The sequence below is a fragment of the Heptranchias perlo genome, chromosome 32 (assembly GCF_035084215.1).
Source record: "Heptranchias perlo isolate sHepPer1 chromosome 32, sHepPer1.hap1, whole genome shotgun sequence".
Classification (NCBI taxonomy): Eukaryota; Metazoa; Chordata; class Chondrichthyes; order Hexanchiformes; family Hexanchidae; genus Heptranchias; species Heptranchias perlo.
This window is the reverse complement of record NC_090356.1, coordinates 17,905,166-17,920,239: the sequence shown is the minus strand read 5'-3', so window position 1 is coordinate 17,920,239 and position 15,074 is coordinate 17,905,166. Positions and strand designations below refer to the sequence as shown.

Genomic DNA, 15,074 nt, shown 5'->3' with positions numbered 1-15,074 from the left:
TGTACGCTCTATCCCTTCCTGACACACTCTGTTTATCATTACCCCCATCACTTTCCTGTACTACTTCCTTGTCTATTTTCTTTATCAATGTAAACTTCGCCCCACCTGAGCCCTCCCCTCCTCTATTTAGTTTAAAGCCTTCTCTACTGCCCTAGTTATTCGGTTTCCAGAACACTGGTCCCAGCATGGTTCAGGTGAAGCCTGTCCTAACGGAACAGCTCCCTCTTTCCCCAGTACTGGTGCCAGTGCCCCATGAATCGAAACCCACTTCTCCCACACCAATCTTTGAGCCACGCATTCATCTCTCTGATCTGATTTACCCTGTGTCAATTTGCTCGTGGCTCAGGTAATAATCTGGAGATTATCAGCTTCGTGGTACTGCTTTTTAATTTAGTCCCTAGCTGCTCAAACTCCCTCAGCAGAACCTCTTTCTTAGTCCTACCTATGTCGTTGGTACCTACGTGGACCACGACAACTGGATCCTCCCCCTCCCACTCCAAGTTTCTCTCCAGCCCTGAGGTGATGTCCTTAACCCTGGCACCGAGTAGGCAACACAGCCTTCAGGACTCTTGCTCTTGGTTTATATGGCCAAGTAGGCAGGGCATTTATCCACTGAGCCATCAAGGAAGCTGGGAGATTTTCTAATTTCCCTCCTTGATATGAAGATGTTTACTTGCCTGTTTGTGTCCAATTAACTAGCAACTCCCAACAGCCCTTCATTAAATCTCATAGCCAATACCACAGGAGGTCATCTTTCATTGGGTTTCGATCCATATAAAACATGCTAACTCAGATCTGAATGGCATACTGGATGAGGTACCACAGGGTTGCCAGTGCCTGAGGAATCTCCCACATTGCGAGTCACTAGCTGCATGAGAGGACAGAGAAAAAACAACTCTGCTTCTATAGTGCACTTCATACGCAGAGATGTCTCAGTGCAGTTTACAGGGCAGGGGCAAAAGGGAAGCGGGGGCAAAAGGGGGAAGCAAAAGCACGGTGGAAGAGAAGGGTCTTTAGAAAGCTTTTGAATGCAGCGTGGGAGGTGACATCGCAGAGATGTTGAGGGCATGGAATGATTTGAAAGTCAAAATCTTAAACTTGATTCTCTAGAGCTCAAGGAGCTTGTAAAAACAGGAGTGATGGAGATGTGGCTTCACTGTGGGTGAGATCTCATGCTGCAGTACTCTGGACCAGTTGTAATTTATGGACTGTTGAAAGGGAAAATTAAAGTGAGAAGGGAAAATATAAGTATTATGGAGAAGAGGCGGGGTGAGGGGGGAAGGTTATCTAACCAGTAAAGGGGTTTGTAAGAGGAACTTCTGAAAGGGAATTGTTATAAGTAATTTCTGAGTAGATGATAGGTGATTCCTATTAAATGTGCAGGTTCTACAAATAAGGATGGCTTCATTTTATGGCATTTGGCTGGAATGTTAGATGGTACCCAACTTCCAATTTTGAGAGGAATTTGGTTCTGACATGAAGTATTGTTGAAGTTTGGTTCACATCAGAGAATGTATTTAAATTGCTAATGTTGTCTCATATGATCAGAATGCTGGAAATCAATGATTTATGTAGCAGCAAAAAGGGCTGAGAGAAATGAGAACGAGATCAATATTCAAATTTCAGATGACACTAAGTTTATTCAAATTATTTTAACAGAACTACACTGTGAATACAGACTGATAACATATCTGTAGATCACTGTGATAGGCTAGTTAATTAGCTCAGCGACTAATCTAGCTGCAAGAGAAGCTGCTACAAGCAAGATATGCAGAAAAAATGACCCAGTTAGTTTCTAGATTTTTTTCTCTAAATGCAATCTGTGCATGACTAATAGTTCCTGCCCACAGGATTAAAATTTCAAATGTCTGCAAACTTATTTTTCCCTCTCCAAAATCTCAAAAACTGTGGAACTCTTTGCCCCTCCCCCCCCAGGCTTCCTTTCCTCCTATAATCTACAGGCTTTTAAAACCAAGGCTTAGTGTCACCTACCCCTACTTAATGATCTGTCTTCATTCTTCTCATACACTTTACAACTTGTTGATGTCCTGCACTGTAGGCCTTGGACCTTCATCTGGATTGTTTAAAATAAAAGTGCTGAGTGCCAGGGCTTGACTTCAAGGTACAAGTGGTGCAAGAAACACCACAACTCAGTGGTGAGCTGCCCTCCATGTCAGATAGGCAGAGTCAGTAACATTCTATAGTAAACACAGAGTTAGTCACACATCCACATATTTATTTTCCAGCTGTTTGAAATCTACAGAAGTTCCCCTTGATGTCAGTGAAGTACTATATGGTGAGATAGTATTAAATATTCACTTCCTATTATTAATTATTGGGCCAGCATAAGTCCCAGACGCGCTGTTTAAGCTCTTATTCATCTCATCAATTATCAATTAAGCGCAAAGTTTTATTCCTAGGTCCCTAATTAGTAGCATTAATTTCACCTAAATTCTGTTTTAGAACCCAGTGTATTATTTATTGATGTGAACTCATGTGTTGCATTTAGAGGTTGCTCCTCCCGTGTAGCAGTAGATCCAGTCCCATCCTCACTTCTTCAAAACTGAGATTTGCCAAGAAGCTTCTCTTTAGTTCGGTCTCCACAGATAATTTGCAACTCATCGTGACCTGCAGGAAGGTGAGCAGGGTCTGGCACCGAAGCCAGTCAACAACCTTCTCCACACTGATCTGAGCCGAGGCAAGGAGCTCCTCCCCCCACAGGTGTAGGTGCAGCATGTCCGCAGCAACTCTTGCTGACAGGCGCTGTGAGAGGGAAAGAAAAAAATGCACGTTCAGTTCCAGATTATACAGGTCAACAGATGATGAGAATCCACACTTTTAGCTGATGTCAGATGGGTTGCTAGGAAGGACAGTGCATTCAGCTTCAGTGCCCCAGAGCTAAAAACTGGGGGATAACAGCCGGGAGAGAAGAGGCTTTAGAATGAAGCGTGGAAGGAGACAATTCCCTTCAATCCTTCTTTTACAAGCTCTATTGGTTCCGTGTGGCCTAGAGAAAGAAAGTCAGACTTGCATTCATATAGCGCCTTTCACAACCTCAGGACGTCCCAAAGTGCTTTTCAGCCAATGAAGTACTTTTGAAGAGTAGTTACTGTTGTAATGTAGGAAACGCGGCAGCCAATTTGTGCACAGCAAGATCCCACAAACAGCAATGTGATAATAACCAGATCATCTCTTTTAGTGATGTTGATTGAGGGATAAATATTGGCCAGGACACCAGGAAGAACTTCCTTGCTCTTTGTCGAATAGTGCAATGAGATCTTCTACAGCCACCTGAGAGGGCAGACGGGGCCTCGGTTTAACATCTCATCCAAAAGACAGCACCTCCGACAGTGCATCACGCCCTCAGTACTGCACTGGGAGTGTCAGCCTAGAAATTGTGCTCAAATCTATGGAGTGGGGCTTGAACCCACGACCTTCTGGGTGAGAGTGCTACCCACTGAGCCACGGCTGAAGAATCAACTTCAAGATTCTCATCTTCACTTTCATGAAGAATGGACAACTGAGTGAGGCACTGCTGGGTGGATGGCACCTGCATAATTGCATGTGTGAAACATTGGGCGAGTACAGCAAAGCCCCATATGGTACATGGGCTAAACATATTAACTTGATTTAATCTCCAGACTCCATCTCCCCTACTGGATGAAGGCTTTTTTTTATTCATTCATGGGATGTGGGAAAGTTCTCCCACAATGCTGTTAGGTAGGGAGTTCCAGGATTTTGACCCAGCAACGATGAAGGAACGGCCTTCTAGGTGGTAGAGGTCATGGGTTTGGGAGGTGCTGTCGAAGAAGCCTTGGCGAATTGCTGCAGTGTATCCTGTAGATGGTACACACTGCAGCCACGCTGCGCCAGTGATGAAGGGAGTGAATGTTTAGGGTGGTCTATGCTGAATGGGCTACCTCAATCGGGGCAGCAGTTGGGACACTACAACTGGCCTCAAGAACAGAAATAGGTTGAGGGGAGAACAATTGAGCCAAGGTTTCCCTATCCAGTGACCCCTGCTGGAAAGTGCAAGTGTGTGGACATTAGGCGAGGACAGGATTGAGCTCGGGGTTGGCTATGACATTGTTTACTTGAATAGCCTGTTGACATTCAGTGCCTAGGGCTCGCAAATGATGAATGGCCAGGTACCGGACACCTGCTCATGTCTTTGAACCTTTTCCCCAGCAAGTTAGCATCTTTAGGAAAGGAATTGAAATAATTTTCAAAACAGAAAAGAAACAGATTGTTACAGGGTACAAGGGAATACTAACTAAGTGTGCCATCGTAATTGGTGCAGGAAAAAGATGATACCAACAATACAACATATACTTCATTTTAAATTCAACATGGTAAGATAAATCCTCATTATGTTCTCTTTAGGAGCCATTCAAATTATAGGTTATAACGGTGAACATGTTATAGATCCTGAATCAGAAAGGGGTTATGCTTTAATGAGGAAGCCATTAAAAACAAGGTTGTAATCCAAGGCTGTGATATACCAAGGGCACTTTACAAAAGGACCTCTATTAATTCCAAGTCAATAAACAGTTTCAACTATTGCTGCTGTACTCACCCTCTTAGGATCTCTGCACAACAAATGTTTCACCACCTGCCTCACGTCTCTGTGAATGGAGCCTGGCAGAGGCGGCAGCTGATTCTCTTGGTAGTTCCTGCTCTCCAGGCGATCCCTTCCTTGTTCATAAAATGGATTGGGAAGACCCAGGATCTCATAGGCTAAGGTACCCACTGACCAGGCATCTGATTTGCTGTAATCAATAGCTACACTGGGTCCAGGTACTGCTGCAGAAATCTGAAAAGCACAAGAGTAGGGATTAGACTTGGAACTCGCTGCACCAACTAGTCAAAGAATCTTGACTTATTCAGTTACCATAAACCAGTGGCTCTGATTGGAGTTACAGACAGGCAAGTCTCACTACAAACATAAACTGTGCACAAGTACTAGCTTCCCTTCATTTTACATATATTTTCAGTGCACTTGCCTCAGGAGCCATCAGGCAGCTATTGCCTCCCCGATCGACATACACACTGGTAAAGAGAAGCCTCAACCCCAGATCTTCATCTGCCAGACAGCAACCAAAGTCGGTGATCACCAAACGTGGACAGCTAACTAAACAGTACACAGGAAAGAAAGACTCACATTTATATTGTGCTTTATCAGGTTCCAGAGTGAGTCATGAATCAGCAATTTTAAAATGGAGGCAATAGTGCTATGAACTGAAAAATATCAATTATTTTCCGTGGAATTAAAATCATTAAATGAAGAATAAAAAAACTGATTCATGAAGTGTTGCAAAAAAAAAATCTTTTGTGGTGCCACAGAAACTGTAGGATTGCAGCTATCAATGACCTATGTGAAATATAGACTATAAACCCCTCCATCTTTTTCAGGTGGATATTTTTAGAAAAAAAGCAAGAAGAATATAGGATATACAAACTTGACTGCACTATACATTGTGCAAACACATAGCCAGACCTTTCTCCTGTACAGAGTTCTGTGCCTCAAGACTGGGAATTCTAGACAAATCCTCTCTTAATTAATTGTGATATATTATGCCCAGGCTTTCTTTGATGGGACAGAGGCATTTAATAAGTTAATGAGCTGAAAGACCAGTCATAGATCCCATTTAAAAGTTATTTTGGAGCAAAGGAATTCATTAGTGGTGAGAGAGGATTGAACCTTGAATTGGTGAGACAATTGTTTGTGGTGTTTCATTCTAGTTAGATACTGGCATAAGAGCAGGAGTGGTCTCCACTCCTTTCCCTGAACAGCTGCTGTTGTCCTCTCCTCATGTCACCAGTCTCCTGGTCCATGTGATTCTGTATGCCTTACATTTTGATGTCCGATATATTTTGTCTGATATATTTTATACTTTGCTTTTACTTACTGTTTGCTGTTAGATTGAACTTCTTTCCGAATATAATTTTTGTGCATGCAGAGATGTCAAAACTTTAAAAAAAAATCTAAATTTCGATGACTGCTTACAGGATCTTCCCCGCTCCCACCCAATCTATACAATCACCTGAATCAAACTCCACCAGGATATTATCAGACTTCAGGTCTCTGTGCGCAATGTCATGTTGAACCAGATGATCCACTCCCTCCAGCAACTGAAGAATCATCAAGGTAGCACACTTAGTGCTGGGGATACAGACCTGCAGGTACTGGCGCAGGGTGCATGGATAGCTAAGGCACAAAACACATAAATATCAGCTCTGTGTTTTGTGCTGCTAAAAAGGTGTTATCAAATAGCTAATTCTTCAACCTATTCAACGTATAATATCATTTGAAAAGCAGCAACACTTTCAACAGCATCAAACAGCCTCACTTATAGTCAAAATGCTCGTGGTGTAAAACAGTGCTTTCTCCCCCCCCCCCCCATTTCTTTCACGTTAATTTTCCCTGCTCCCCTCCTAAAGGTGCTGACTCTTGTTGCACTACAGTTCCATAGATGCAACGCACCCTCTGGTACCCAAACCATCACTTTTTATGCACGATCCTAGATAGCAAGCGTCAGTAGGTTTTCTGACTGTGGGGACATCATAACCAAGCCCTATCCTGTCCTCACTCAATCTCCACCCATATGCAGTTCCAGCAAGGGTCACTGGAAAGCAATCAAGAGCCAGATCCCTAACACAGAGCCACAAGGGCCCCAATGCTACACCAATTGAGATCAGCTAACTCAGCACAGACCAGTGATTGAACGTTTGACCTTCCTAATCTGCCATAAACAACTGAGCCAACAGTGTTAATCAACTTTTTGTTTTGATTGCAGTTTAGAGCATGTCTTGCTCAAGAGCCACTTTCTACAATGTGGCAACATACTTCACCGCAGAGTGAGCTTTGGACTTCAAATGGGTCACCCAGGCTATTCCCAAGTGGAGGCCGAGCATTGCCCAACAGGAAGGGGGAAAAATCTATAGTACCAACAGTTGTATTTTATAGGGCCTGTGGGGATACTGAGAATATCACTTCCTAACATTTCTTCACTCTCTCTCACTGGACAGCAAGCGAGGCGGGGACTACACTGAATCCTCACTCCAGCAACATCTCAGAGCTCTGAGTGGACGCTTGTAGCGGGTCTGCCTAGACCAGGTGACGGGTACGTGGGTTGTAAGTGGGTCCCATGCTATACTATGGCTCTAATCCATGTTCAAATAATCTAAATCTTCGAACCAAATGCAGTTTAACACTGCAACATGTCATATAGATTATTTCCCAGTCACAGGTTCTGCACCATGTTGAGCAAAAGGTACAAAGGGAATGCAGATAAGACACTAAAAAAAGTTCTGAATCTTTTCCTGCAACTGTACACTGACCTAAAATGAAAAACCTGGTAATCCTGCAGAGTGCCAATAACTATACTGCTCAACCAACATCAATCTGGGATCAGTGAATCATGAGGTAGGCTAACTGAACCAGGCTAAAGCATGGTATGAGCTCCAGATGTCTAATATTTAGGACTCAATCAATCCCTTACATCCCACGTAGAAACCTACATTATTTGTTTTACCATGGCTGATTTCAGGTTTCCTTCCCTGCCAAACTCAAAGCATTTCACATGGTGGACCTGAGCTAATTCTTCAGACAGCAGCCCCTAAATACACACACCTTGCAGGGCCTGAACTGCTTACTTTTTCATCACCAGAAAGAGAGTGCGGTTGTGTCCAAACCCACTAGGATTCAATCTGGTTGGCAGTACATCGGGATACTCTCTCCAAGCTCCAGGCAAGAGTGGAACGTTGGCTGTGAAAGCTCGGAAGATCTGGATGATGTTTGGATGTGGTTTCATCTTCTTTCTGTTATGACTGTAGGGTCTGATCAAAGTAATTGGGAGAAGTTATGAAGCAAAGAACATCTCAGGTGGAATATTAAAGTAATTGGTGTGTCTCAATGTCCTTGTATATAGCAAATAGCATAATATTAAATGGTTTCAATTGAACCCCAATATGATGGTGGAGTTGTAGTGCAGTAAGCCAGCAAAGCAGCCTGCCATGCCACAAAGATAAGAAGCAGGCTCACTGCCACAGGTGCAGAATTCCTATCTTGGCTGTGATTGCAGAGTAAGAGGAAGGGTCACCCAAAGCTATTCTTGTATGTCACAGAAACAGGAGTAGGTATTCAGTCCCTCGAGCCTATGCCACCATTCAATTAGATCATGGCTGATCTGTAACTCAACTCCATTTACCCGCCTTTGTTCCATATACCTCAATACCCTTACCCAACACAAATCCATTGATCTCAGTCTTGAAATTTTCAATTAACCCAGCTCCACGGCCTTTTGGGATCTGGAATGCACTGCCTGAAAGGGTGGATGAAGCAGATTCAATAATAACTTTCAAGAGGGAACTGGATAAATACTTGAAAGGGAAAAATTTGCAGGGCTATGGGGAAAAGACGGGGGAGTAGGACTAATTGGATAGCTCCTTCAAAGAGCCGACACAGGCACAATGGGCTGAATGGCCTCCTACTGTGCTGTATCATTCTATGATTCTTTGTGTAGAAAAGTGCTTCCTGATTTCACTCCTAAATGGCCTAGCTCTAATTTTAAGATTATGCCCCCTTGCCCTGGATTCCCTCGCCAGAGGAAACGTTTTCTCTATATCTACCCTATTGAATCCCTTTATCATTTTAAAGGCCTTGATTACATCACCCCTCAACCTTCTAAACTCAAGGGAATACAAACCTGTCCATTAAGAAAATATTCAGATATCTTTTTCACAAATCCAAAGTGGATGACCTCACACTTCCCCACACTGAACTCCATCTGCCATAGTTTTACCCACTTGCTTAGTCTGTCCATGTCCCACCTGTAACTTCCTGCTCCCATCCACACAACTTACTGTGCCTCCTAACTTGGTGTCATCTGGCAAACTTAGATAGTCTACTCTCTATTCCTTCATCCAAGTCATTAGTATACATGGTGAAAAGCAACATCCATAGTCACTTCCCTGTCCATCACGCTAGTGACCTCCTCAAAAAATTCAACTAGATTAGTCAGGCATGACCTACCCATCACAAATCCATGCCGACTCTCTTTGATTGGCTGATACTTGTCCAAGTATTCAGTCGCTCTATCTCTGATGACAGATTCCGGTAACTTCCCCACAACTGATGTTAAACTGATAGGTGTGCAATTTCCTCATCTATTTCTTTTAATACCCTGGGGTAGAAACCATCAGGTCTTAGAGATTTGTCTATCTTAAGTCCCATTATTTTCCCCATTGCCATTCTTTTATTTATATTAAATCCACTAAGTTCCTCCCCATGATTTATTTTTAGGTTGCTTTGTACCACAGTATTTAGGCTTCTTCCTCCACTGTAAAAACAGATACCAAGTGCTCATTTAACAAGTCTGCCATTTCCTTATTATCCAGATCAGATTTCCAGCATACGCAGTACTTTGCTTTTGATTCCTTATTATCCATTATATTCTCGCCTGCATCCGTCTTTAGTGGGCCCGCATTCCCCTTTACCTCTCTTTCTCTTAATATATTTATAAAAACTTTTTCTGTTAGCTTTAATATTCGTTGCAAGTTTTTATTCTTCATATTCCCTTTTTGCAGATCCTAATACTTTTTTTGTATCCCTTTGTTTCTTTTTATAATCCTCCCAATTGGCTGGATTTCCACTTTTCCTTGCATTTGTGTTAGCCTTTTCTTTTAGCTTGATACCGTCATGTCTGGTAACTGTATGCCCTCTTGGCTGGGAAACAATACATGATGACAGCATAGACAAGGAAAATTAAGAAATTTAAGCAAAACAAAAGAAAAATCCACAGTAAAAATTTAACGGTGTGCAATATATCTGTGATCATTTATCCTATCACATTCATACTGATAAGGCAAAAAGTCACTAATAAAGCTGCAGTACACGTGTATCTAACCTTTTGGTTCTGCCAAACTCTCCGGTTACTGCGTTGGGGGTGGTTGGAACCAGCTCCTGGCCCATTGTTCTCAGGATTGCATCACTGGAGGACCCGGCCTGCAATTAGAAGTTCAAGCACTGAGACTAAATCCTGTGTGGCTTAATGTGCAAAACATCTGTGCTTGTTTAAAATGCTTTGCCCCTTAATTATTTTCATTTTTCACTTTGCAGCAAAAATACCAAGTTCAAAATGGGAGGAGGAGACAGTGGAAACTGTGATCTGTGTCTCAGGAATCCATAAAATGTTAATGATAAAGTTCCCATCAACTCACCCCCATTTTCTCAAAATCATATTATTTTTCCTGAGCAAAGCACATCAATGACTGTTTTGTATGTTAAGTAGGGCAACATGGTCCACTCAAACCCATCAACAAAAGGCGCAGAAATGTCACCAATCTGACCCTGGTGCCAGGTGGGAACACAGAAAAGAGCTGGTATCAGTTTTTCCAGGCTGAGGCACCTTTGGATCAGGATCCAGGTACCAATTCCCAAATTCATCTATGGCGCTCCTCCCATGCTGAGCAATATTCTGATACGAGAGGAAATTGAAATGGCAGATCTCCATGGTTATGCGGATGGGGGTTGAACATGATGGAAAAATAATACTGAAATGTATCTTTCACAACCACCTATTCCCCTGCAAAGAGTTGGTGACCCCTGATTCCCTGACGAGCAACCCTGCTATGATTTGTGAAATGTTGTCGCCAGAGCAGAGTGATTTTTAAGTCCCCCACAGGCTGGACCTCAGACGAGGTTAATTTTAGTGGTCAGATTGGTTTCTATGGTCTCCTCAATGTGTACGATCAGACAGTGTCTAACTGGGGACTTTATTCATCCACTGCAACTATTTTTGATACATAATTTTGCTTTGATTCCATCCGGATGCTACACTGTTATTGTTAGGGCTAGTAATTACTGTTACTCAACTAAAAAAGGAAAAATGTTAATATAAAACAACACGACTTTCTTTTTACAACTCGGTGGAGAGTGGAGTATTTTATACTGAGAGTACTCTCTCCAAAAGGTTCTTCATTATAAGCACAACATGATCTGGATTCAAGCTGCAAATCTTGTGCCATATATCCCAGTATATGGTCATCTTCCATTCAGGCTCAAGCAACAAACTTTAACTTTGCATCTGTGTTTGACTTACTGATATGTTCCAAAGCATTTTTAGAGCCAGTGGGTAGCTGGTGTCTCCCTCAGATGCACTCGGTGGCCAGCTGGTGTCTCCCTCCGATGCACTCAGTGGCCAGCTGGTGTCTCCCTCCGATGCACTCAGTGGGTAGTTGGTGTCTCCCTCCGATGCACTCACTGGGTAGCTGGTGTCTACCTCTGATGCACTCACTGGGTAGCTGGTGTCTCCCTCCAATGCACTCACTGAGTCAGTTGATGTTTCCCTCTCCAAAATCATGAAATTCAAACTCGATTTTTCCTGTGCAATCGCTATATTCTCTCTTACTTCGGTATCCCCACTGGAGACATCCTGTACAATGGCGGCACTCTTTCCCTCCCTGTTACTCTCTTGGGGTCTTTCTTTTGTTGTGATCAGGTTGCTTGCCTTTGGGTTGGTTACTCCAGGAATAAACGCCTTGTACACAGCTGCATTACATCCCTTTCCAATTGGGTGTCCGATCACGTAATCTTCCAAGCGATATCCATGGGTGCATAAAGGAATGGAGTTTTCATATTTAATCTTCTTGCTTTTAAACAGTGTCTGGCAGATGGAAAAAAATTGAACAATTAATCTTATTAAGATGGAAGTGAGGAAACAGCCTGAATTCATCCTGTGTGACTAACCAAATTATATCAACCTGTTACACATTTATGTAAATTGGAACTTTTTTCAGCTGCAGCTACAGTTTTGAACTGCAAATCTTAATCCAGCTTTATGAATGGAACTGCTAAAAATGCAGCTCTGCCATCAGCACTCTTACTAATCTACCAAGTTCAGCTAGATGTCCTTGACCACTAGCTGACAAGGCAAGTTCTCTAGGCTGTGGTTTGGAAACTAAGACACTGTGGTCTTATTGTCACAGCCACCATCCCAGATAATCAAGGAGGCATGGCTGGTACTGGCACATCCCTTAATTCAAGAGTAATATTGAAGCTGAAGTTATCAGTACTTCTTTGTGGTAGGAAGGGGGGGGGTCACATCAAGCTAATCAAATAAATGATCACTGGTGTGGTAGAACCCTTGCTATTAATGCACTTTCTTGCTTAGTGAAGCTTTATTTTGTCCGAGTTCCCCCCTCTCCTAAAAAGTGCAGACTCTTGCTGAGGTATGGGTCCACATCTGCCAGTTTCGTCCTAAATTGCAACAGGTCAGATTTGATATTAAACTCAGGGAAAATCCCCATCTTTCCTGAAGATATTGACTTGCATTGGGACATGATTGCACAGGCACCTACAGTACTCCATTACCTTGCTCAAGTGATCGTTGTTCATACGTGAATCTAGACAGCGCCTGCGAGCTTAAATGCACGTTGGCAGAGTCAAGGCTTAGGGACTTCCAAATGCACAGGGAGTTTAACCAGCTAAAACCTTTCAGCTCATCAAGCAGTGCACCAGTGGGCACTGCAGAGTTCAGACAGGGAGGGGTGGATTATCAACCTGCTGTTTGGGTGTAAAACTGGAGTTGCGTATTGACTGCCCATTATAGAAACCGCTCGATTTTCACTTGCATTCAAATCAATGGAAATGAAAATCTGGCGGCCGATGGGCAGCAAGTTGAAAATTCACCCATGGTCTCGACCTGAAATGTTAACCTGTCTATTCAGATGTTGTGATGTGGAGATGCGGGTGATGGACTGGGGTGGACAAATGTGAGGAATCTTCCAACACCAGGTTATAGTCCAACAGTTTTATTTGAAAATCACAAGCTTTCGGAGGCTTTCTCCTTCGTCAGGTGAGTGTGGGATTCCATGAAGGGTACCCATCATAGAATCCCACACTCACCTGACGAAGGAGAAAGCCTCCGAAAGCTTGTGATTTTCAAATAAAACTGTTGGACTATAACCTGGTGTTGGAAGATTCCTTACATTTATTCAGATGTTGACTGAGCTAATAGTTATTTCCAGAATTTTATTTTGGGAGATAAAAGGTCCCTGATTTAACGTTCCCTCACATCAGGTTGGTAAAATATATTTTTCAGATGTTTTTTTACACTGAAATTATTCCCCAGATTCCCCTCTCCGGTCCTGGCTTCCTTACCTCGATCTCCTCGCACACAGCAATGCTCCTCCTCACCTCTTCCACCTGCTGCTCGACGAACCCCAGCCCCAGGCCGAAGGCCAGCAAGGCCCCGCGGGGCCCGCGAAGGTGCCGAAAGGCCTGGCGTTGCAGCTGGGCCGCCAGGCCGCTAACAGAGAGGCGGAAGTACCGATAACGGGCAGGCAGCGGAGGCTGGAGCGGTTGCGGGGCCCAGGGCCGCAGAAACGCGGCACTGTTCCTGCCTCTTACCGCGGGGTTGACGAGGCGCAACGCCGAGCGGCCCAGCTCCAACCCGCGGGTCAGTAGCCGTCGCACCGACATGGCGAAAATTTAGGCCCGACTGCGCTTTCAGCACCATTAAAAAAAAAAGGAGGGCAAAGTTTGAGCCGCGGTTGCGGTGTCGACGCTCCAACTGGTCCGGACTCGGGCGTCTCACCTACAAGAGCGCGATCTGTGAGCGCAACCAAGCGCTGTCACCATGGCAACACAATCATAATAAACAGCCTGACTGACAGCACACAACAAGCCGCCGGCATCTCGCCCCAAAGGACAGGCAGCACAACAACAAGGAACATGAAAACAGCTTCATCCTGTTCCAAGGTAATATATCTTGTTGCCAGGCACTTCCCCACAAACAGGACTGCCTAGAAAATTGGGGATGGGGCTTGTAAAAATAGTGAACAGCCCCCACACAAAAAAAGCTCACATCTCAAGAACATCCCTAATGAAAGCCTATCACAAGTGAAAATAAGCAGTTACACAAAATTGGTAACTTAAGCTTTCAATCTGCCCAACATTCCTTTGCTTGTATGGTTCTGAAAGCCTCAAAGGAGAAATCCAAATGTTGGAAAACACTAAATCGGTGGTGCCATCCTTTAAGGGGGAGGGAGGGGGGGTGGTGGGAGTCCTGAGGTTCATGCAGGCATGGAAAATTTTTACATTACAAATTGTGCATTCTGGTTAGTTTTGACCACTTCTATATTTCACAAGTTAATAAATTTTTAATCTAATAAAAGAAAACAAACTGACTTTTAGAATTTCATCATATCAATCCAATCATTATGTTGCCAAAAGTTACCTCAACAGTGAGAAACCCACATCCGCTCTCTTCCCACCCCCAATTAAAAAAACTTTACCCCATCCAACTCCCCACTCTTTTTCAGAGACACTCCCTTCAACTGCACTCCACCCCCACACTCTCTTCAACTGCAACCCCTCCCCACTAGTTCATAGTAGCACTCTTCTTCCTGTCCCACACTCAATTCAACCTGCCACTTTATGCCCCTTCCAACCTATTTAAAGCTGGTACCAATTTTCCACCACCCTATTAAAGTTGGCAATCTTCCCCCACCTTACCTTAAATTCAAAATGACACTACCCCTCCTCCCAGTGAATGCTGGCACTCTTCTTTCCCTCACTCCTTAACTTTCCCTCTTCCCTTTGCCGTTAATTAACTTCTCTCTTCATTGCCACCCATTGCCCCTTCCAACCCCTCCCCTTCATAGCCATCCATGAATCCTTCCTTCTCCCCATCCATTGCTTCTACATTGCCATTGATTACCCCTGCCCTGCCATCCACTTACCATCCATTGCCCCCTTCATTGTCATCAATTGTCTCTTCCCCTACTCTTTATTTATCTCTCCTCTCCTTCTATTACTGTCCATTCTCCCCTTACTGCCTCCATTGTGGAGTGTGAAGATCCAGTTGCTACATCAGTAGAAATGCAGGAGACCAGTCCCCTGCATTTACTTCACTGAAACCAGTCCCTTAATCGAATAGCACATTCTTATCAATGCCATCAGTACACCGAGCATGGGGTTATTTATACTGTGGTATGCACTGGGGGGAGGGGGAAGAGACCCAAATATCTTCTGTAAGCTGGACTCCTATAATATATAATATAAAAATAAC

General features: G+C 43.7%; 1 protein-coding gene across 1 annotated transcript; it reads right to left on the bottom strand.

The window, feature by feature from the left end:
* Positions 1 to 1,614: 1,614 nt before the first annotated feature.
* pink1 (PTEN induced kinase 1) lies at positions 1,615 to 13,646 on the bottom strand. Its single transcript, XM_067970514.1, has 8 exons — positions 13,163 to 13,646; positions 11,103 to 11,666; positions 9,909 to 10,006; positions 7,657 to 7,839; positions 6,045 to 6,208; positions 5,004 to 5,131; positions 4,577 to 4,813; positions 1,615 to 2,763 (listed from the first exon to the last, which is right to left on the bottom strand). The coding sequence occupies exons 1-8, from the start codon at positions 13,481 to 13,483 to the stop codon at positions 2,506 to 2,508; spliced, it is 1,953 nt and encodes a 650-aa protein (XP_067826615.1). The 5' UTR covers positions 13,484 to 13,646; the 3' UTR covers positions 1,615 to 2,505.
* Positions 13,647 to 15,074: the final 1,428 nt, after the last annotated feature.

Bases quoted from the DNA above. Each gene is read 5' to 3' on its own strand.
- pink1 (XM_067970514.1), bottom strand. From the start codon at position 13,483: ATGTCGGTGCGACGGCTACTGACCCGCGGGTTGGAGCTGGGCCGCTCG. The intron at 6,209-7,656 runs GTAAGCAGTTCA...TTTGTGCCTTAG, and splicing joins CTCTTTCTGGTGATGAAAAA to CTATCCATGCACCCTGCGCC. The intron at 5,132-6,044 runs GTGATTGTATAG...TGTACTGTTTAG, and splicing joins CCTGGTGGAGTTTGATTCAG to TTAGCTGTCCACGTTTGGTG.